This window comes from Hyperolius riggenbachi, chromosome 9 (assembly GCF_040937935.1).
Source record: "Hyperolius riggenbachi isolate aHypRig1 chromosome 9, aHypRig1.pri, whole genome shotgun sequence".
NCBI classification, from domain to species: Eukaryota; Metazoa; Chordata; class Amphibia; order Anura; family Hyperoliidae; genus Hyperolius; species Hyperolius riggenbachi.
The window spans coordinates 230,887,855-230,908,973 of NC_090654.1; the positions used below are offsets into that span (position 1 = coordinate 230,887,855).

Here is a 21,119-nt window from a genome sequence, read left to right on the forward strand (position 1 = left end):
CTACTGCGCATACGCGCACGCTAACGAGATCTTTGGGGGGTTCCAGCGCTGGATCCCCTCTACTGAGGGAAAAGGGGGAAACATCTATATGATCCAGAGGTTTCCCTCTCCTGAGGTAAGTACCCCCCAGGTGCAATTTTTCTCTCACATGTACACTTTAAGTGTGTGTGTGTGTGTGTGTGTGTGTGTGTGTGTGTGTGTGTGTGTGTGTGTGTGCGTGCGTGTGCGTGCGTGTGTGTGCGTGTGTGCGCGTGTGTGTGTGTGCGCGCGTGTGTGTGTAGGGGGGCAGGCAGTATTGGTGGGGAGAAGGGTTAAAATTTGATTGCTAGCCTACATATTGCATTAGTAGCAAGCAAGGGGGAGCTGAACTTTGAGGAGGAGGAGGAGGACCAGTACAAGCAGCAGGCAGGCAATTAAGTGGCAGGCAAACCTGACATGTACCACCCGGGCTACAGCAAAGTACCACTGGTGGTACACGTACCACAGGTTGAAAAGCCCTGTTCTAGATTATCTTATGCCAATGTGCATCCAATTGCAGCTACATTGCAGAATAACAGTCTATGGGACTTCCTGAAACTTCAAAGCTTCATAAGTAATGGAAAGTGTGCTTGAGAGAGGGCTGAAAACTAGTAATTACCTGTAAAGTAAATGCAAATGTGGGCTTTAGATGTACTTTCAGCCCATGGTTCATAATCCGATGCAAGGACAGATAAAGGCAAGTGAAAAACATCTTAGAAAATATTTACTTCTTTGCCATCGCCGAGACAGCAAAGCAGCAGGAGCTAAATAAACTTGCAGCAGTCAAGTTCATAAACTGATAAAAAAAATGCATTAAGCTCAGTTGTTGCATTTCATATAATAATGGTAACACTTGTACAGAACTTTTCTCCTGTCGAACTCAAAAGCTCTTGAGGGTTGCAGCCACTAAGACTGCTCAGTAGGCCACCGTGGAGAGTTAAGAAGTCTTGCCCAAGGGCTCCTTGCTGAAGAGGTAACTGGCTGAAGCCAGGATTTGAATCCTGGTCTCCTACATCAAAAGTGGGGTCTTTAGCCAGCACACTATCCAGCCACTATGTAGTTACAGACCGAAACACATTTACTAGTCACAATCGTCACAAACAAGCAGACAAGACCATTTTACCATCTGTATGATGCTTTCAGACCAGAAGGCAGGATCCTCATCTAGCGCCCTCTGCATGAGTGTCCGCAGAAGATGCATCAGTACATCACAGCACAGGAGGTTGCGCACACTTTGGAAAGCTGGAGTGAAGTCGGGAGGAGGGGGTGGCGGTAGTGCTACAAAGTTAAAGAAAATGACATACTAAACCACCTGCATTATGTTGCACAAGGCATTATATTCAGTACATCTGTGTAAGTAACCTTACCTTCAGATATATTTTCTTGCTTGCGTCTTTTCTTCTGAGAGTCCTCAGCCTGCATAAAAAATAAATAAATGTAAAATACTCACTGGCTTAGAGTGGATCCGAGAAACTTTTACTCATTGCATAATTGTGTTCCTTTCATATAGTTTATAGGGCATTCCTCAAGTCAAATCATTTTTGTTTTGTTTTAATACTGTAATTCCCTATAAACTAAACAAGCCTCGCCCACAGCTTTTCACAGTGCCTTGGCATTTTCAGACAGTAGCAAGAGCTTATAGGAGCTCAGTCTGGGCAGGAGGGGGGGGGGGGGGGGAGGTGGTACTAGCCATTGATTTAAGAGACAGAGGGGAGGAGGGAGGAGGAGAGGGACTGCATTTACACACTGGCAAGCTGATAGCATCTCCAGCTCTCAGCCTGTGACAATGTGACACACAGAACATGGACGCTCTCACTGTATCACAGGAATAAATATTCATAAACTGTTGAAGCAGTTTGTAGATAGATATGCTGTGTAAACTATCTAAACTTTAGATAACATATATAGACAAGTTACTTGTTATAGTTAGTTTTTTTTATCCCGGATCCGCTTTAAGCCATCTCCATATGTACCAACAAATACATCTATCAAACCGTTAAGAGATATTTTACTTAAGCCAGAAACATATTGTTAATGATAATTATTTACTGATATGTAAAAACAAGGCTCAATTTTACACAAACCAAACATCCCATTTTGACAATTCAGAATAATCACCATTAACACTGGCTTCAGTACATATAAACTGGGCACCTGAATACTTTAATGACTGATACTGGAAGGGCAGAGTGAGCCACAATATTTACTTGTAGTTACAAAACTGAAAGCACACCCAAGTATTGGACGCCAACTGTTCTGCTTTGCCACTAAACTTGAAGTCTGGCTTAACATTTAATTATCAGTCTTCAAACTCCTTAAAGTGTAACTGTCGGGCATAAAATCAATTTTTATTTTTACCTGGTAAACAAGTTATAAGGATGCTAACCAGGCAATGCAAAAGTTAAAATTAACTATTACTTTTCTTGTTGATAAATGATCATTCCCCAGTTTACCTGACTCTAATTTGGTACATCTGGCGCACAAAGGTGGTTGCAGGGCATGCTGGGTTGTCCTTTTTTGCTGCTCTACTTTCCCCTCAGACTTAACTAATGCAGTCTGATTGGCTGAAGCCTCTTTCCCTCCTGTTTCCCCCTCCCATGCCTCTGTTCCTTTCTGATTGGCCAAGATTTCTCATGCCGAGACAATTCGCCTTCTATTGCAAAGCTGGGTGGGAGTGCCTGAAGACTGGGAGGAGGGCAGGCAATGCATAAACAATCAGGCAGAAGAGAGTAAGGGAGGAAATTACATCAGGATTAGTTTCATTATAGACAGTTAAAATGGAGAATCCAGAGAAGGATTTTCTCTTTTTTTACTATTTAAAAAAAAAAAAAAAAAAAAAAAATAAAATCACTATAATCAAAACGTGGACAGTGCAATACATATGTTATTTAAGTAGAGCATTTATCTACTTATATAGGTGTTTTTTTTTCTGAGATAGTATGGCTGACAGCTCCTATTTAAGGTAGCCTTACATCTAGCATTAATGGCAGATTCGATCAAGAGACAAATCTCACTTATCGAATCTGATCAGAGAGACATTTGTCAGCTGCCCATACACCGCAGGCAGATTTCCGATTCATTTCATGCTGAAAACGATCCGGAATTGGCCTTGTGACGCCGCATCCGCCACCTCGCCGTCCCAACGCTGACTCCCTAAATTTAAATGTCCTCCCGGGGCCCCGTGCAAATGATACATTAACTGTTCGTGGCCTCCACTGCTTCCAGGATTCCTCCATTCTCCATACATGCATGCCACGTGGTTGCCTAGTAACGTGGCTGTGTGTGATGTCTGACCTCACACACGTGCGCCCTTACTAGGCAACCACGTGTAGTGCGCATGTATGCAGAACGGAGGAATCCAGGAGGCAGCGGAGGCCACGAACAGGTAATGTATAACTTGCACTGGGCCCCGGGGGGACGTTTAACATTACGGGGAGGGGGTAGAACCAGGGATTTCGTCGCCTTCATTGACTGTCCCAAAATTGCACGCCGTTACCACCTCGCACCCTATCGAACAAGTGGGCCCAACATCTTGCAGCATGTGCGATCGACTTATGCAAACAATTTCGGCCCGAAACTTGTCAGTCGGATATGCACTCGGTGGCACCGATTTTAATCGATTATAATAATCAAATCAGATGGTCGATTGGCCGCCAAGTTGCCTGACTTATAACAATTTAAGTTAAGCTTTTCTACTTTTTAGTACAAGTACACTAACAGTAACACTAAATGTTGAATGCTGTTGGGAGCATAAATAATTTTAGGAAAAGCCAAGTAATTCTTATTGCTCTTTTGTAGTAAATCAGTAACAGTATAGAGGAAAAAAAAAAGCATACTTAGCTCTTTACCTTGCTGCGCTGGCTCTTGGAATAATGGTAAAAAAGAAGGTTGTATTTGTCAAAGTATTCCTCTTTCAGTTCATACACTCCATGACCAGATAATGATGGTTTCCTGAGTGTGAACAGAAACATACGCTCTGAACATTTCAATATATTACAGAAGTTAGCATCTCTGGGATTTCAAACATTTCTCCTACTTTGCCCCTCTTGCTTTGGATTTTTTTTAACGAATAGAGAATAGAGAAACTGAACAGATCTAATATCAAAATAATGGTAGCTGGGCATCTATACACTAATAGCAAAACATTCAGCAGTGCATTCCATGAAATAAAGTTATGTTAATACATGTTGGTATGGGTCATATATCAGCTCAATTTCAAAGCAATTCATTTACTGATTAGTACGACTACACCTTACAAAATGAGTTCCAAGCCTTTAACATGCACAAACCACATCACTTACTTAAAAGTGGCCACTCTGTTGATCAGGGCTTCCACGTTTATGTTTTCGTTTTCCTTTAAAAATTAATAATATGTTAAAGTATAACAGGAATAGCATAGTACAACATTAAAACTGATGCAAGTATACAAGAAAACACAGTTCTGTGGATATTAAATAAGGGAGGATTCATTGTAATGTGTGACTATGTAGCCTTAGTGGTCAATACATTTATAAGTGGGATGGTTCTCTAATAAGTAGATTTGCCACTGCTATTCTCATCTGCCTTGTCACTTTACAATCATTTGTAAAGCAAAGACCTGTGAGGTTTGCTTCCAATTAATTTAGACTTGCCTCAGGAGGGGAAAGCCTCTGGAGTATTAGTCCTCCTCCACCAGAATGATCCAGCGATGGGACCCTCGAAGCACGGTCACGCTCTGCCTACACAGTAGTACGGACCAGCTACTGCAGAGATGCACATGACCCGGCCGGCGTCGGCCTTTTCCACTGAAGCCAGAGTGGGTATGTGGTACTGCACAAGCGTGAGCGGACGAGAAAAAAAAACCCCAGTGTTTTTTGGCTGAATCCAGAGGAGGAACATCGAAGAAAAGCAAGGCAGAAGAAGAATCTGGATTATACAGAGGCATCCCTCTACCAAGTTAAAGTACCCAAATTGGTCACTTTTTCCACTACAGGCTTCCTTTAGGGCTGGTTCATATGGACGACAGGCATCCAGAAGCTGCGTCGCCCTGTGACGTCTTGTTTGGGGCGGCGGTACGGCGATCGTTGGCTTCCTGTCGCGATTGGCACTTATCCTCGCAATGTGACAAGAAGCCTTTGCGGCTAGGCGACCCTGGACGTCGCATGCAGCTTCTAGGGGCGGCTAAAACAACTCGTTAAATCGGGATTGGAACACCGCGTTTGCGCTATCGACGGTAATCGCGCAATGCCAAATGCTCTCATTCACTTGAATGGGAGCGTTTAGCCGACAAGTCCCGAACGATTGGCAGTAAACGCCGCCAAGCGTCCGTGTGAACCAGCCCTAAAGCATCATCACCCTTCTAGTTTTAGCTGTTAAAGGACAGTTCTTTTCTGCATCTTACACACCATGCCTCTTTTTTATACATTTGACAATAGTACAAGGACAACATATTACATGTTAAATGAAAGAGGTATGCTTATTTTGAATTTGAGGTTAGCAAAACATTAGGATGGGGCAGAAATTACTAGAAAATTGTGTTATGCTAAAAAATGCGCCTGGTGAAAGTTTCACTTAATTTGCCTAATTGGAAACTGATCAGTAACCTGACGGATTGTAATGCTGGGATTACACCGTACGTTTTTCGCTTTCGGCGCGCGATTAGCCATTCGATTTTCTGCTCGATTCTCTTATCCACCCGTTTTTTCTTATTTTTTTTCGGTTGACTTCTATAAGAAAATCGAGCAGAAACGAATCGAGCGGAACATCGGACATGTTGGAATTTTATCATTGAAGGCATCTACCAGAACGATTCTTCGCAAAAAACATACCGTGTAATCCCAGCATTAAGAGCATCCAGAAAGACTGAGTATTGCAGAAATGAACTTGGGGATAGGTACACCACTCCGAAGTTGAGCATTGTCTTGTGGCCTGATCATTTTCCTGGCATTGGATCTGAAAAACTGATTGGGTTTATGGCTGTTTGCTGCATATGCCCATGCATGCTAAAAGAGAATATCTAATTGACATAATCACAATTGACAGAATAAAAACTAGATTACAGTTAGGGTGCGTTTCCACTAGTGCGGTGGGAAATCGCCGCAGATTCTCAGCGGACGTATTCGCATGCAGGAGCGAAATCGCATGCGGTTGTATTCGAATTTTACCGCGAATTCGCATACGATTTCGCATGGATGACGCTGTGTGCGAATTTAACCATGTCAGTGGCTGTGGGCTTTTTCATTGATTCCATGCGAAATCGTATGCGAATTCGCATGAAAATTCGCATGAAAAAACACCATGCGAATTCCCTATTAAATACATTGTATGCGAATTGCATGCGTGTGTGCGGTGTCCGAATTCGGATGGCTTTGCTGAGCAGATTTTTCCTGCACAAGAAAAAACGTTCCCTTTTTCTGACAAGTGGACACAGGCTCATTCACTTTTATTGGTTATGCGAATTTGCATGCGGGGAACGCATGCGAATTCGCGTTAGTGGAAACGCACCCTTAGTGCTGCTGCCTGCTAACCATACACACAAGGTTCAATACTTGAGTTTTGGTAACTTGAAATATTTTGATCTTTTGGTTGTCATTTAAATGCACAGTGAGAAGCCTGGTGATTGAAGACAGGAAGCCTTAATTTTGTAACCTTTAGCTATGTTTCTGGTAGAATATTTGACAGATGTTATAGACCTACTGTGTCTGGCAAAGCTTTGATAAGGGCACTGTGGGACATGGGTTCAATGCACAGTAGTTGGATGATTTCTCTCGTCAAGCATTCTTCTTTGGTCACATTGCCAACACCTGGCACGTATCGCTCACCTGTGAAATGGAAAAAAGAGGAATATTAAAGAAAATTTGCATGCTTTGTGTATGGCATGTCTGTACTTTTTGCAATATACATAAAATTAAGCTAGCTGCATCCTTGGGTCCCATTTCCTTTTGACATTACAATGCGACCATACTGGATAGAAAGCTGGCCAGACTCCTCCCCCTATCCCACCCTCACCCACATAAGGTAGTAAGGAATGGGTCATTAGCCAATCTTTCCCTGTGAGCACAGATAACTTGATCTTAGTCCCCTCCTCTCTCTGCTGGTAAGAGATTACAGTTTTTATGGTCAGAGTTGGTGCTTAGCATTGCTCCAAAACAGTGGCATACCTAGGGAATTTAGCATCCGGTGCTGATTATTTACAAACACCCCCCCCCCCCCAAAAAAAAAAACAATGTTTTTTTTGATGGGAGGGTTGACAGGTTGGGGCGCCGAGCGTGTTACTGCAAATTTTAGGGGATTTGGGAGGAAAAGGAGTCGTCAGGATGTGGATGGAGCTAACCATTATGAAACTCTGTACTCTATACAGTGCTGCAGAAGTTGTCAGTGCTACTGGCTTCTGAAACAGCAGACTGCCCTGCATTATTGGTTAATTACTCTGATCAGGATAAATAATCAATACTCTAGGGCACACAAACTATGTAAAAAAAAGGTCAGAGGTGGAGGAACATGGTTACTGAGCACCACAGCAGCACCCCTGGCCATGGCTACACCCAGTGCAGTGAGCACCTGCAGCCTTATGGTAGGTACGCCACTGCTCCACAATAATCTATAGCTACAGTAATAGCCTCAAAAGGTTAACCCCTCAGCAGTACAAAGAGATGCCATATAGATTAGCTGCTCTCTAACTGGGGAACTTTCCTCTGCTGGAGGGATCTCCGGGGTCACTGCCCTCCCCGCTGGAGGGATCTCCGGGGTCACTGCCCTCCCCGCTGGAGGGATCTCCGGGGTCACTGCCCTCCCCGCTGGAGGGATCTCCGGGGTAACATGACTGAAATTATTCCAAAGACATTTTTTACAGTTGCACCAAATATGAAAATGGTGAGTAAAGGTAAAGTCCCCTGTTTAGCTTGATGAACAATTACAAATCTGGGAGAATAAACTAGAGACTTAAAATTTATCTCCAACCTCTAAGATCTGTTATCAAATTGTTGCTCAAAGCAAGCCCAATGAGAGACAGTATGGAAGCATTTACTGATGTCTTCTTTAAAGTGATAAACTGATGGGAAATAATTTTGGTATTATTTATGTTGTCTTATATCGATCTAACAGCTTGATCACCCCCAGAGTCCCATCTCAAAACCTTTCGAGACAGACCCTTCTGTCATGCTGCCCCTACACTTTGAAAGTCCCTGCCTTACCAAATCAGGACATCTCAACCCCTGGAAGCATTTACGTCCAAACTGAAAAGCCACCTGATTAGTCTAGCATTTACAAATGCTTGACTATTTACTCTGTAACAGTCCAGCCTGCAACCCTGTATTATTATGAGACATCTATGCACTTTGTAAAGTGTGTTTTTCCCGACTCAAATGTTATTGTATTGTACGACCACTAGTTAGTTCTCAGTGAGAGTCTGCTGGATTCCAACAGCACAGAAACGAATACCTGGATTCTGAATCCTCACAGTGCGAAAATAAGAAAAATGCAGCCCAATTCTAAGTATAATTGGGACTTAGTATACAAGGGGACATAGTGAATGATTTTTACTTTTGTTATGGAGCAAAGTTATCCAACATTTATTCATATTGCTTCCCCAACACACCCCGCCGATTCAGACCAGTTTGGAAATGGCAGCCACACACAGGAACACTGACTCTATATAGCAGGATGGTGGCGTAGAGTCATGAGATGCCATAATGAATGTTTTCACATTAAATATAAAGTAGTGTTAGAAGGCACATTATAGTGTTGATTTAAAAGCACCCATCTTTACTGACCTTTATGGGACACTAATGTATAACCCAATACAGGCAGGCACCGGAGGACCATATACATAAAGCCAGACTGATAAGCATCATCGGCATCACTGCCTTCGTCGGATCACCTTGATCTGACGAAGGCAGTGATGCCGAAACAAGTCATCACGCTAGAGGCACGTTGTGACAGTAGACACGCCCCCCACCAGTGAGAGGACTTTCCCCGAGATCGAACGTGACGCTGCTGGCTACAGCCTGGCGGTGCCCACACCAGTGGAGGGAGATAAGCAACATCAGGCTGTCTACATGTGATATTTTCTCTTCTACCTTGTAAGTAGAATTTTATATGCGCATATTAAACAATCTTATTGGTTTTACCCTATGGAGCGCTCTACTTCTCTTCTTTAGATTACTTTTGCCTGCTTTGTCCTATCTGGAGAGCGGCTCCATCCTCTACATTGAACACATGAGCGGTGCGGACTGTCTTTAGGAGCGGCAGACATAACTTTTTACCTTTGTGATAAACATATTAGTACTACATTACAACGAAGGCAGTAACAAAATATACTAACTAATTATACAGATAAGCGCATGCAGCATCTCCTCAGTGATGATGTTTACTTGCTTCACCAAATCCTAAAATAAAAAGAAAATGAATATTAGGTCATCTGTCCTACAGAATGCTAATTCTCCCCCCCCCCCCCCCCCCCCCCCAAAAAAAAAACAAAAACAAAAAAAACAACAACATATAGTTCATTTATTTATATACTGGTCAAAATTTGTGAGTCATGGGTTATATTTTAACAGCAAAAATTAAATCAGGGCAATAGGCCAGCGACCTCAAACACAAAACTACTTTAGTATAGTATGTTGGATGAAACCAGGGTATGAAGAAAGAAAGTCACAAACACAAACTCAGGTTGTCTGGAAAAAAAAACAGCTTTGTATGCAGGTGGGTAGAATGTCCACACTCAGGACTCCATGGGGATTCCGGGTGCTGGTTGCTCTCCAGGAACCAGGATCATGGCCACTCACACACCAATGTCCATATTACACCAAACTGCTTTCCATTATTTTAAATTATTTAATTCACAATTGGTCAGATTGGATTCTATGATCCCAAATTGGATTAATGACAAAGTTAATCTGGGGAAGATGGGTGAACATCGGCCCAAGAAATGCATAAGAAAAAGAAAAATAAGGAGGGGTTGCTAGAATATGAAGAAATGGTTTCGAGAAGAATGAGGGGGGGGGGGGGGGGGGGAGAGGGAGGAATGGGAAAAAAAATGCGGGGTGAAAACAGGAGGAAGCCAAGGATGGAGGAGGAGTAACTGGGCCAGGTAGGATGGGAAATAGGAATGGAGGAAAAAATGTTACATGGTAGTATCCCTTTATAGTAAATTCTAAGAGACCTGGCCAAGTAGTTTACTAGATCAGGATTGGTCAAACACCGTATATTTGTACAGGCCCATGCTTGGGACCTGGGGACTGAGTTTATTATATCAGAGCTTCTACTGTAGTAAAAAACAAGTACAATCTGTAGGCTACATGATCTATATACTAGGCTTGTATACGGATTACTGAAATTCTGTACAACCTTCAAGTTTCCAAGTTGAATCAAAAAAATAAAATAAAAAAACAACACCTTTTCTATAAACATGCCAAAAATTACTTTAACAAGTCTTTAATTTGATATTTTGTATTAGGACTTTTGTAAATCACTTATTAAGACGTAAAGAGACTCTGAAGTCTCCGAAAAACCTCTTTAGCATAATTGCCCCTCCAAAAATGCTGCATCCCCGCAGCTGAAAACTCCATAAATCACCTCCAACTCCCCGGCAAAATCCACGACTTTGAGGGTCATGGATTTTGCTGCCCTAAGGAGGCAGAGCTTAGCACTGTAGCTCTGCCTCCATGCGCATCAATCAGCGCGGATCGCTGCCTCTCCCCACTCCTCTCAGTGAAGGAAGACAGAGGGGCAGGGAGAGGCGGCGATCTGCGCTGATGGACGCGTGTAGAGGCAGAGCTGGAGCCAAAAGCTCTGCCTCCATGCGGAAGGAGCCCCGCGATGTGCCCCAGGGAGTTTGGGGTGATTTATGGAGTTTTCAGCCACGGGGATGCAGCGTTTTAGAAGGGGAAATTATGTTAGAGGTTTTTAAAGTAAAAACCTCATTGTTAGGAGACTTTAAAGTGTCTTTAAAACACAGCTTACCACACTGCAATGATAAGCCTATGGGACATTCACAGTACGACGTTAGCGTTGCATTGTAACGTGTAGCGTTATGGTAGCACACTGCTGCAGTGAGTTACCTCTAAATGCACACGTGACCAAATACAGGAAAGTATGCTTTTCATTGCCTGTATGCTTTAATGTAGCTACTTAATTGCGACGGTAATGCAGCGTTAATCTACGTTACCACTTCTTTGTTGCGTTGTAATATCAAGTAGCGACTTTGGCATCACATCACAATGCAATGTCCTCTGTGATACTAGCCTCACAAATACAGAGCCACAGAACAGCCAAAGTCTATCTCACAGACACAATTTATGTTTTATTTTTTTTATTTTGGAGGGGTGAGGAGAGGGAAGGAGGATTTTGAGAGAGTAAAGTAGGGTTACAACCATTGCCAGGTTTTATGGTTGTCTGGATTCATGTACGAATAATAGTAAAAAAAAAAAATCACTCCCTGCTGCCCTTGAGTGTCACTGATAACAGGAAATGAAGGTAAATCTCCTTAGTGGGGACTTATTTTCTAGATAAACTGTAGATTTATACTGCCATCAGTCCCTTTTGTGGAAATATCCCATAATTTCGGTGAATGGAAAATCGATCGGAATTCATATCAGACAGGTTAGGAATAATTGATCTGGCAGGAAATCTGCCAAAAAAATCTCATCGTGTGTACCTAGCATTATGCCCGGTACACATGATGAGATTCTCTGGCAGATTTACTGCCAGATCAATTATTTCCAACATGTCCGATCTGATTTCCAATCAATTTTCCATAAAAGTGAATGGATAATCAATTGGAAATCAGAAGGGACCTGTTGGGGAATAATCGATGTGGCAGTAAATCTGCCCAAAATATTTCATTGTGTGTAGCAGGCATTACTCAAGGGTGTCACCAACCACCAGAGAAATGCCCTAGCAAACAAATCTGGCTGGGTTAGAATACGGCACATCGCACTATAAAGCAGTACAGTGGGGTGTGGGGAGAATTGCAGGGCAGAGCCAAGTTAGAAAGTCAACATTAGCCATTGTTCAATTTTCATTTTGGCGTTTAGTAGGAGTTTAAATGTTTCCCTAATAACATTGTCACAAAGAACAGGAAGTGAGTGTAAGAGTGGCCATACACCATAGAGTTTCCCTTTACTAAAAGTGTCAACAGGCTGAGAATACATTGAAAAGATTTGTTTTGTTTTCAAAGTACATGAAAAGTGGAAACATTTGTACAATGAAGTTTGTATGGTGTATTCCTAAATAGTGAAACAGACAACATGTTCAGATGTATCCTACCCTCCCCATTCTATCCAAGGTGATAAAAGTGTGGAAGCCTTACCATGTCTGTGGCGGGTATTGAGATTGTGCCAACTGCGTACTTGAGCTCATATTTGTCTATCATCATTAGCATGAAGATATTTGGATCCATGTATGAAGCACCAATCTGCAGAAAGCAAGCTGTTACTACACAACATTCTTTATGATCATTAGGCTTATCATAATCAAATCATCAGGAAACAGACATTAAATTCACTTTGCTATGGTAACAGCTTCTTAGGACATCTCGGTACTCTTTAACCACTTCCTCTCCCCCAAGACGAGTATCTTCGTCCCTGCAAAATCCCTATACTCCTCGCAGGGATCTAGATACATTTTATACACAGGCTTGCTTCAAGGCAGTGGAAGGAATACGAAGGCTGCCAATTCCATCTCTAGTCCTTTAGGAAATTGCCATGGGAGTTTGTGGACTAATTCTTGTTCATGCAGGAGTATTAATAGATTGTAATAATTGCAATATTTGAGTAACATTGAGTAACATAGAATATTGCAGAGGTTGGTGGAACAGTGGCAAAAAACAAAAACATATAGCTTGATATAGAAATGGGGTGTTGCTGCTTTATCAGATTTATAAGCAACAAAAATGCATTATATTTCCAATACTCAACAGGTGATGCCAAGTGCTTTTCATACCTGCATCATGACGATATCTTTGTCGTACATCTGCTCCCTGCACTTCACATCATGGTAGTAGTGAACCTGAAATTAAGGGACACCAATGGATTTTCTCAAAGATGTTGACGTTTTTAGATTTTCTCAAGAAAATAAAAAATATTGCAGATGCTACTACTTCTCAATCCCAGTTCACGTCAGTAGGACGAGTTGAATAAAAGGTAACAGGAGGGTGGGCCTAAAATATCCCAGGGGTGGGGGGGGGGGGGGGGGGGGTCTCATCTACACAGGCAAAACATTACTGCTATAAAACAATACAGCTTTGTCCAACTTTTAAATAAATGCTAATGGTTACCTGGCTAACGAAGGTGAGGCCGTTTCTCCGCCACATTTCTGCTGCCACTTGTCCCAGAAGCACCAGACATCTTAAAGGACTTTCAATAAGAAGTTCAATCCTATATTCATTCTGAATAACCAGAACCGTAACAAAAAAAAAAAAAAAAAAGCACAACAGAGGTGACATATTAATAGTAATTATCAGAGTGTTCATAGGAGAGGCAAAGCTCTGTAGTGATGACATGAGCTAGAAAAGGTAGATGACTAGCAACCAATCAGAATCCTTGTTTTATTCATCAGGTAAACGCTGACTGCTTGGCTCTGAGACCACTTTTGCTGCAGTTTTTATATTACCGGTCTTGAAATATTAGCCAATGTAAATCTTTTCTAATGCAAAGGGGAAGTAAAAAGCCATCCCTGCAATCAAAGGCGGCAATGTGACTGCAGATTTCACCCTGCACATCTGAAAGGAGGCACTTTTGCCTTCAAGGAAACCAGAGGCGAGAGGGATATGAAGGCTGCCATATTTGTTTCCTTTTAAGCCATACCAGTTGCCAGGCAGTCCTGCTGATCCTCTGCCTCTAATACTTTCATCCATAGACCCTGAAAACGTACACAGATCAGGTGTTTCTGACCATATTGTCAGAACTGACCAAATTAGCTGCATGCTTGCTTCTGGTGTGATTCAGACACTACTGCAGCCAAAAAGATCAGCAGTGCTGCCAGGCCACTGGTATTGTTTAAAAGGAAATAAATATGGCAGCCTCCATATCACGACTCGCCTCAAGTTTACTGTAAGTCAAATCACATAGACATCACAGAATACAACTTGGAAATACATTCCCCATCTTTGAAGACATCAAGAGGATGTCAAGACAAATGCGAAAACCTAAAGCAAAGTAAGAAAGGGCCATCATCAGAGGCATTCATGTAATCAATATTATGCAGGAGAACAGAGACGCCAAGAGGATAAAAGGAAGCTAAATGCGCTTAAAAACCAAATTCTTGGTAAATAGCGGAGGTAGTGGTGGACTTACCACCTCCAAGTAGACAACGACTGTAGTAAAGACCGTCAATATATTTTATTTATGAACTCCAAATACGCAACGCGTTTCACAGGTTTGATCCCGCTTCATCAGGCAATAACAACGGAGCAATAGCATATGTGGTCAGTAGAAGAGCCAGGCACCTCTGTGTAATCAAGGTGCAGTGACATTTTGAGTTGTCTACTGAGGTGGTAGTGGCTTCTGCCCCGCTTAATCAGGCTCGGCAATCACACAAATTTGTTTTACAATCTAGTGGCCAGAGCTTTTAACTCCTCCTCTCTACCCTGAATCTTCTACTTGGAAGATACAAAGATATTTGGAGTTACAAGTGCCTCATAATCTCATTGTGGAGTATGTGCAGTCAACTGTAAAGGTGGCCATACACTACTCGACTTGGCGGCCAATTAACCATCCAATTCAATAATTATCGAATCGGATAAAAATCAGTGCCGCCAAGTGCACGCCTGATCGATGATGCAAGCAATTTCATGCCGAAAATGGTGGCATGCATCGATCAGACATTCTGTTAGAGGTTGGGCTGTCGTGGTTGATTGCGTGCGAAGCGGTAATGGCGAGCGATAACGGGACGAGCGAAGAAACCCCCGCCGCTGTTCCCTCTAAACCATGCAGTGGGCGACATAGGACAGGTAACGTATAAATCCACACACGGGGCCCATTTATACACTAGGGGGGCAGTGGTGGATGCTGCCAATTCAATCACAAATTAGCCTGGGGTGTATGGAAAGCCGACAGATCTCTCTCTAATCAAATTCGATCAGAGAGAGGTCTGTCTCTTGGTAGAATCTGCCTATCATCGCTTGATGTAAGGGTAACTTAAGAGTGTTATCAGTTAAAACTGCTTGATACAAATCTGCAACAACGTCTCAGTAAAAATGTTGTTTTGAGTTTTTTGTTTGTGTATTTGTCACACTGCAGCACGTGTGCAGCAACTTTACAATCACAAGATGAGATTTCTGACAGGAATCCGAGAAAGCATATAGAAGGTGCAATTACCGATGATCCTTTAAAAAAAAAAAAAATGATCTGCCTGGCTCTGGTGCTGATCCTTTGCCGTGAAATCCTTCCCGAGTCACTAAGCCAGAATAACATCAGGTGTTCTGACTCTCGCACAACAGCAATAAGCATGCATGTAGCCAAAAGAAAAATCAAAACATAAGTCAAGCAAATGCGACCGCAATGCAGCAGCAATTTAAAGTGGACCTGAACTGAGAACGTCCTCTCTGCTCTAAAACACACGCAACAGCATAATAACCTAACATTTCTTTGTTACAGAAGATACAAATACTAAAATAAATCTGCACTGTTTCTAACTTCCTGATTCATGGAAGCAGACATATTGTTAACAGCCTGTGCATTCAAATGAGCTTATCTCTGCCGTGGCAGTCATGTGACACAGTGAGAGATCAAATTACAACTTGCGGTTAGACTCAAATGATGGGGGAAATAAACAGGTCAAACTCTCTAAATACATACAGGGTGCATTTCTCTAGGTTTTCCTTCTGTCCTGTGCAAGAGTTCAGCGCCACTTTAAATTACTTTCACTTCAGGCTCGCATTGAACCGCCACCTATAACTTTGGTTCCTCTTTTTAAAGAGATAAATCCCAAATATAAGGTTGCCTATAAAACTCAAAACTTCCAAGTCAAGTTGGAAGGAATGACAGAGCATGGCTACTCACAAGGGGCATATGTTCATGCAGCTTTGGAAGGATACCAGTTCTACTCATACGTGCATGCAGACCTAAAAGGGAGAGGACATAAAAACAGGTGGTTGACATAACTTAATGTATGGTTCATTGAAGCAGAAAATTTAGATTAAGTAGCAGCATCCAAGATTTTTCAGTGAACCAATATTCTAGCCCAATTTAGCAGGGCAATACACATGCACATGGCTCTGCGGTCATGAGAGAGTGGCTTATTTGGGGAATGAGCCATCTAAAACACTGAATTTTCAAAGCTGCTCACATTTACAGTTCCCAGATTCTTTCCTCCCACCTCTTCCCAATAAGGTTAGCAGGCAATATCACCCAAGCAAAAAGCAAAAGAAGAGCGTGCACCTTCTGTCCATATCATTCGGTTTATTGCAAGTGTTCATGAAACAACATGGCAATTAGAGTTATACAACCAACATGTAAATACCTTGATTGTAGCTGTGCAGGCTGCTATAGATGGAGGTGGGAGTGAGGGACGAAGGCGGGCCTAGCGACGGCCATTTCGTGTCCAACCTGACGCTTGGTCACGCTGCGTTCCACTGAAAAGAGGCCGTGCACGTTCACAGTATGAGTGCGGATTACTCCGCCTCTCTCTGTGATGTCACGTCGCCTCTTGTGATTGGAGTTCAGTATCTCTGGAGGGCAGATGTCATACAAGTGACGCTGGACGGAAGCCGGCAAGGATCAATACACGAGACCAAATGGTAGCATAGTAACAAGTTTTCCAAGCGTACATTGGAACGCATGGCGCACCACACGTGCGACCAACCGAACGCGCCTGACTAAAAAAAGCCAGCAAGTCATTGGTTCATGTGTGTACTGGATATAACACTCAGTAGAGTGCGCTAGTGCCCACATTAAGGTACAAATAGTAAAGATCACTGCCGTATGCTCGATAAAACAAATGCATATATTTTGGCAAAAATAAAATAACCAATGTCTAAGATGCAATAAATCGAATGATATGGACGGAAGGTGCACGCTCTCCTTTCGCGTTCTGCTACAAGATTTGCATACTTTCTTATTCCATTCAACAGCGGAGCACACGTCTAACATGTAGTGGAATAGAGAGCAGGCTGCTGGAAGTATATTTGCCAACATCAGAAACTTTCTCACGAGGTTGATGATACACTTAAAGGGGAAGTGCCACACTTTAATTTTCTCTTGATACAAAATATCACCCAAGCTGTTTGGATATTGCTTTGCAGTGATAGTTGTGGTACAACCGTACCCAACCGCCAACCATGTAAAATCAGCATAATCCTTATAGCAGGAGATGGCTAATTTAGGTGAGGCTGTGCCGATTTTGGTGGTGCCATAGGCCGTAATGCAAATTAGGGCTATAGCGGCTCTCAGTGACTTATTTGGGCACTTGCAATAGCCGGAGCTCAAATTAGCACAAAAAAGTTAAGGTAGTTCGGCCGCTGGCAAAAGCCGGAGCCCAGTTGTTTCCCCCCATAGACGTCTAGAACTGAAACAAATCACTAAGGCAAAGTTTTCTATAAGAAACACAACACTCACCAGCCAACATCCGGGAGAGGGGCAGATATATACTGACAGGATCTTTGGAGACTACAAATGGATAGGTTTCACAGGTATGGCCATATATCTCTATGCGGACCTTGTGTAGGGAGGTGACCGGTTTAATACACTGGAGGATCCATCGGTAACATTCTTTGTAGGCCTTGAACAGTAGGTTTTCCTGTAGGAAATAGATAAGTGGCAATTGCCTAGAATAACTACCAGTACTCAAGGGAGAGAAAAAGTAGCGGTGTGAAAAGCTAAAACCTCATACACACGCCTGACTTAAGTTGGCTCGGATGGCTGATAAGGACCACCTCAGCCGACAATCAGGCAATTAGGCGTGTGCACGGCACCAGATGATCCCCCAACGCCCCACCTGCAAGCGATCCCACAGACGGATTTACTCAACCCCAGCTATGCCAATTCCATTGTTCTTACTGCTCTCCCACCTGCCACGTGACATCACAGATGCGCTGCTCATCCTCCCACCATCATCCCCTTGCATAGCAACACAGGGTGTCGTCAGCTGCACAGCTGACACGCATGTGTGCAGCCAGGCCCTGCGATGTTGCTCAAAGAGGATCAGCTCCTGGTTGTGTGCATGCACTCTAACACTTTTAGCCATAGACCCTGAGCAAGTATGCAGCAGATATGGTGTTTCTGACATTGTATCTGGTGTGATTCCACTTCTGCAGTCCAATAGATTATCAGGGCTGCCAAGCAACTGGTTTTGTTTAAAAAGTAGTAAATATTAGCCTCCATATGCCTCTCGCTCCAGTTGTCCTTTAAAGCAGTGTTCCCCAACCCTGTCCTCAAAGCCCACCAACAGTGAATGTTTTGTGGAAATCCACAGGGGTAGATAATCAGCTCTGCTGAGACACTGATTACCTCACCTGTGAATGTTTGTGGTTTTCTGCTAAACATGTACTGTTGGTGGGTCTTGAGGACAGGGTTGGGGAACTCTGCTCTAAAGAGCGCTTCGTAACAGAAAGGGTTATACAAATAATTCACAATATGGAATAGATAGATTTTGCACTATCATCTCGACCTAGATTGAATATTCTTGGGCTTGATCAAAAAGCAACATTACCAATTTTCCATACATCCAAGCACACAACATTTTTTTGGCTTTACCGTGTGCTTAAATTCCCAAGTGCTATTCTTATATGTACATCCTAGTGTTTCTTGTTCTGCTGTACATTCTCATATGAAGTCGTATAATTACATCCGCACCGATGGAATATTATGACGTGCTGTGATCACCCCTGGAGTCACAGGGACCATACATATCAGTTGAAAGGATCCGCACCGTCTAAAAATGTAGAAATTTATTTAAAGCTCTTTAAAACATCATAGGCAAAAATCTGAATGCGTCCCGGATCACCATTGACGCACAGCGTTTCGGATAGAATCCTTCCTCAGAATGGTTCCAGTACACACTGACCTGGTTCTGAGGAAGGATTATATCCGAAACGCTGTGCGTCAATGGTGATCCGGGACGCATTCAGATTTTTGCCTATGATGTTTTAAAGAGCTTTAAATAAATTTCTACATTTTTAGACGGTGCGGATCCTTTCAACTGGTACATTCTCATATGGACAGCAGGGGCGCTGCTAGCCCCAAAGATCTGTGGCACATCCCCCAGATCTATTCTGCGGTCTCCAGATTCTGCAGACACCTTCTCTTCCAGGCATCTCCTCCTAGTGTCTGAGAATGAATCAGATTCTAGAGCTCCTAATGTCTGACTCTCAGATGCTAGGGGGAGAATCTCCCGCTACAGAGGATGTCTCTAGATTTGGAGAGTGGATGGAGATGATTAGTTCCACCTGCTGTGCTAATCCTCTGGGGGGATGGGGGGGGGGGGGGGAAACTGAGAACACACAATGGTGCATATACATCATATAGAAGGAAAAAAGTCTGGCACTGTGGTGAACTTAATCCCGTTTTAATGCAACGTAGACTGTGTTCAGGTGTGTGCATACAGCAAACCAGTAGAAAAGAACAATACAGTCCTACCATGAAGGCGAGGTGGATGGCAGCAGGTGCAGGGTGTGATCCGGACAGCTGTATGTAATGCACAACGTCTGTGGCTTCTTATAGCCCTATGCAGGCCTTGGACTCCTTCGCCATCCTGCCTGAACGCTCTGTTGTCCCGTTCTCCACCCCAAAAAAATTTCCAGTTGTGCTCCACTGCGCATACGTGGCCCAGCCGCGTGTGCTCCCATCGTAGCAGCATTCTGCACCTGCACAGTACTAATGCACACATGAGAACGCTCCTGGCCATGACAGCCGGCATGTGGTTGGGCCGCACATGCACAGTGGAGTGTGACTGACCAGTACATTGGAGCAGAGAACGGGACAACAGAGTAGACTGGGAGGATGGTGTGGGAGCCCACGGCTTACATGGAGCTACAGAAAGTCCCAGGTAAGTATAAATTTTGCATTACACGCCGTCTAGGGTTTCCTTTTAGGGGTACTTGAGATCATCTCAGGGAGTACTCTGTGAGCAGAAGCTTTCAAAAGGGGTACATACCAATGAAATGATAAGTAACACAAAGATCTGCAATGCTTCGGAAATACATTGGTCAAGTTCAGAAAGCAGTCTTACATTGCTGACAAGCCACTCTTGAAGTAGCAGCAAGATGTTTTTCAGCTGCATCTGCATAGCTATTGCAGTCTCCCAATCAGTTTCTATCTCAATGTGTTGTCCTAACATTCGAGGTGTGGCTTCCATGTCCTGCACAAGCAAGAAGGGAAAAAAAAGCAAACACACATTAATGAAGTCTCGCCACGATCTTCAAATTGCATAGCAGAGAGCAGTCTCAGCTAGAGACATACCTGGCAGCAGGGGCATAACTAGAAGGGAGCAGAGCTGTGGGGGGTCCCAACTACTAACCTTCCCTTCCTCCATTATCAGGTGTCTGTGGCTACACTTGTTATGGGTAGGAAGATCATATTGGACACTTTTTTTTTTGTCCCATGTGAGATGGGCCCCCAGGCAGTGAAGAGCACTTAGGGGAGGTAAAGGAAAGGGTGTGTCTCCAGTATGGACCAAGCACCCATGAGAGAGTTAGTCGATGTGCCCTAGACTCCCAGTATCTCCACACTCCGATACTTCAGCAAGCAGTCCACAATGGAGTCGGCACCATCAAGTTGTATTAAAGCTCTTTTATTAAAGCAGCATGATGAGCAATCTTTAACAGCGACAACCCTGCTGTTTCGGTCTATCCGACCTTTCTCTAGCCGTTCACCATCACATCTACGAACATATAAAATCTCTTGGGTCTTTATATACTCCATCCACCTCTAAAACACCAATCAAATTAAAGCGGACCTGATGGAAAACTGCAGCACCTATTATGCTAATTCAGTACCTCCCATAGCACTGTCACTCAAGCCCTTTCAAGCAGTTTTCTATCAGGTCCGCTGGACAGCCTCTGAGTCCTGATTGGCTGAAGGATTTTTAATTTGATTGGTGTTTTAGAGGTGTAAGGAAAGGGTGTGAACATGAGGAGGGGGAGTTTCACCACTACTTGCCAGACTGTGGCATAAGGACTGCTGTCA

General features: G+C 43.3%; 1 protein-coding gene across 2 annotated transcripts in view; it reads right to left on the bottom strand.

Moving 5' to 3' along the window:
- Positions 1–21,119, bottom strand: part of UBR1 (ubiquitin protein ligase E3 component n-recognin 1) — a 171,566-nt gene that overhangs the window by 63,607 nt on the left and 86,840 nt on the right. Inside the window, exons 14-25 of one of the 2 annotated variants that reach the window (XM_068254145.1) lie at positions 20,164–20,292; positions 17,553–17,733; positions 15,999–16,060; positions 13,274–13,384; positions 12,940–13,005; positions 12,308–12,412; positions 9,320–9,383; positions 6,694–6,818; positions 4,320–4,372; positions 3,867–3,969; positions 1,386–1,434; positions 1,142–1,296 (exon numbers count right to left, since the gene is read on the bottom strand). In XM_068254145.1, coding sequence (XP_068110246.1) covers positions 1,142–1,296; positions 1,386–1,434; positions 3,867–3,969; positions 4,320–4,372; positions 6,694–6,818; positions 9,320–9,383; positions 12,308–12,412; positions 12,940–13,005; positions 13,274–13,384; positions 15,999–16,060; positions 17,553–17,733; positions 20,164–20,292 — 1,203 coding nt within the window. The remainder of the gene's footprint in view (positions 1–1,141; positions 1,297–1,385; positions 1,435–3,866; positions 3,970–4,319; positions 4,373–6,693; positions 6,819–9,319; positions 9,384–12,307; positions 12,413–12,939; positions 13,006–13,273; positions 13,385–15,998; positions 16,061–17,552; positions 17,734–20,163; positions 20,293–21,119) is intronic. The other variant, XM_068254146.1, reaches the window with a different exon arrangement.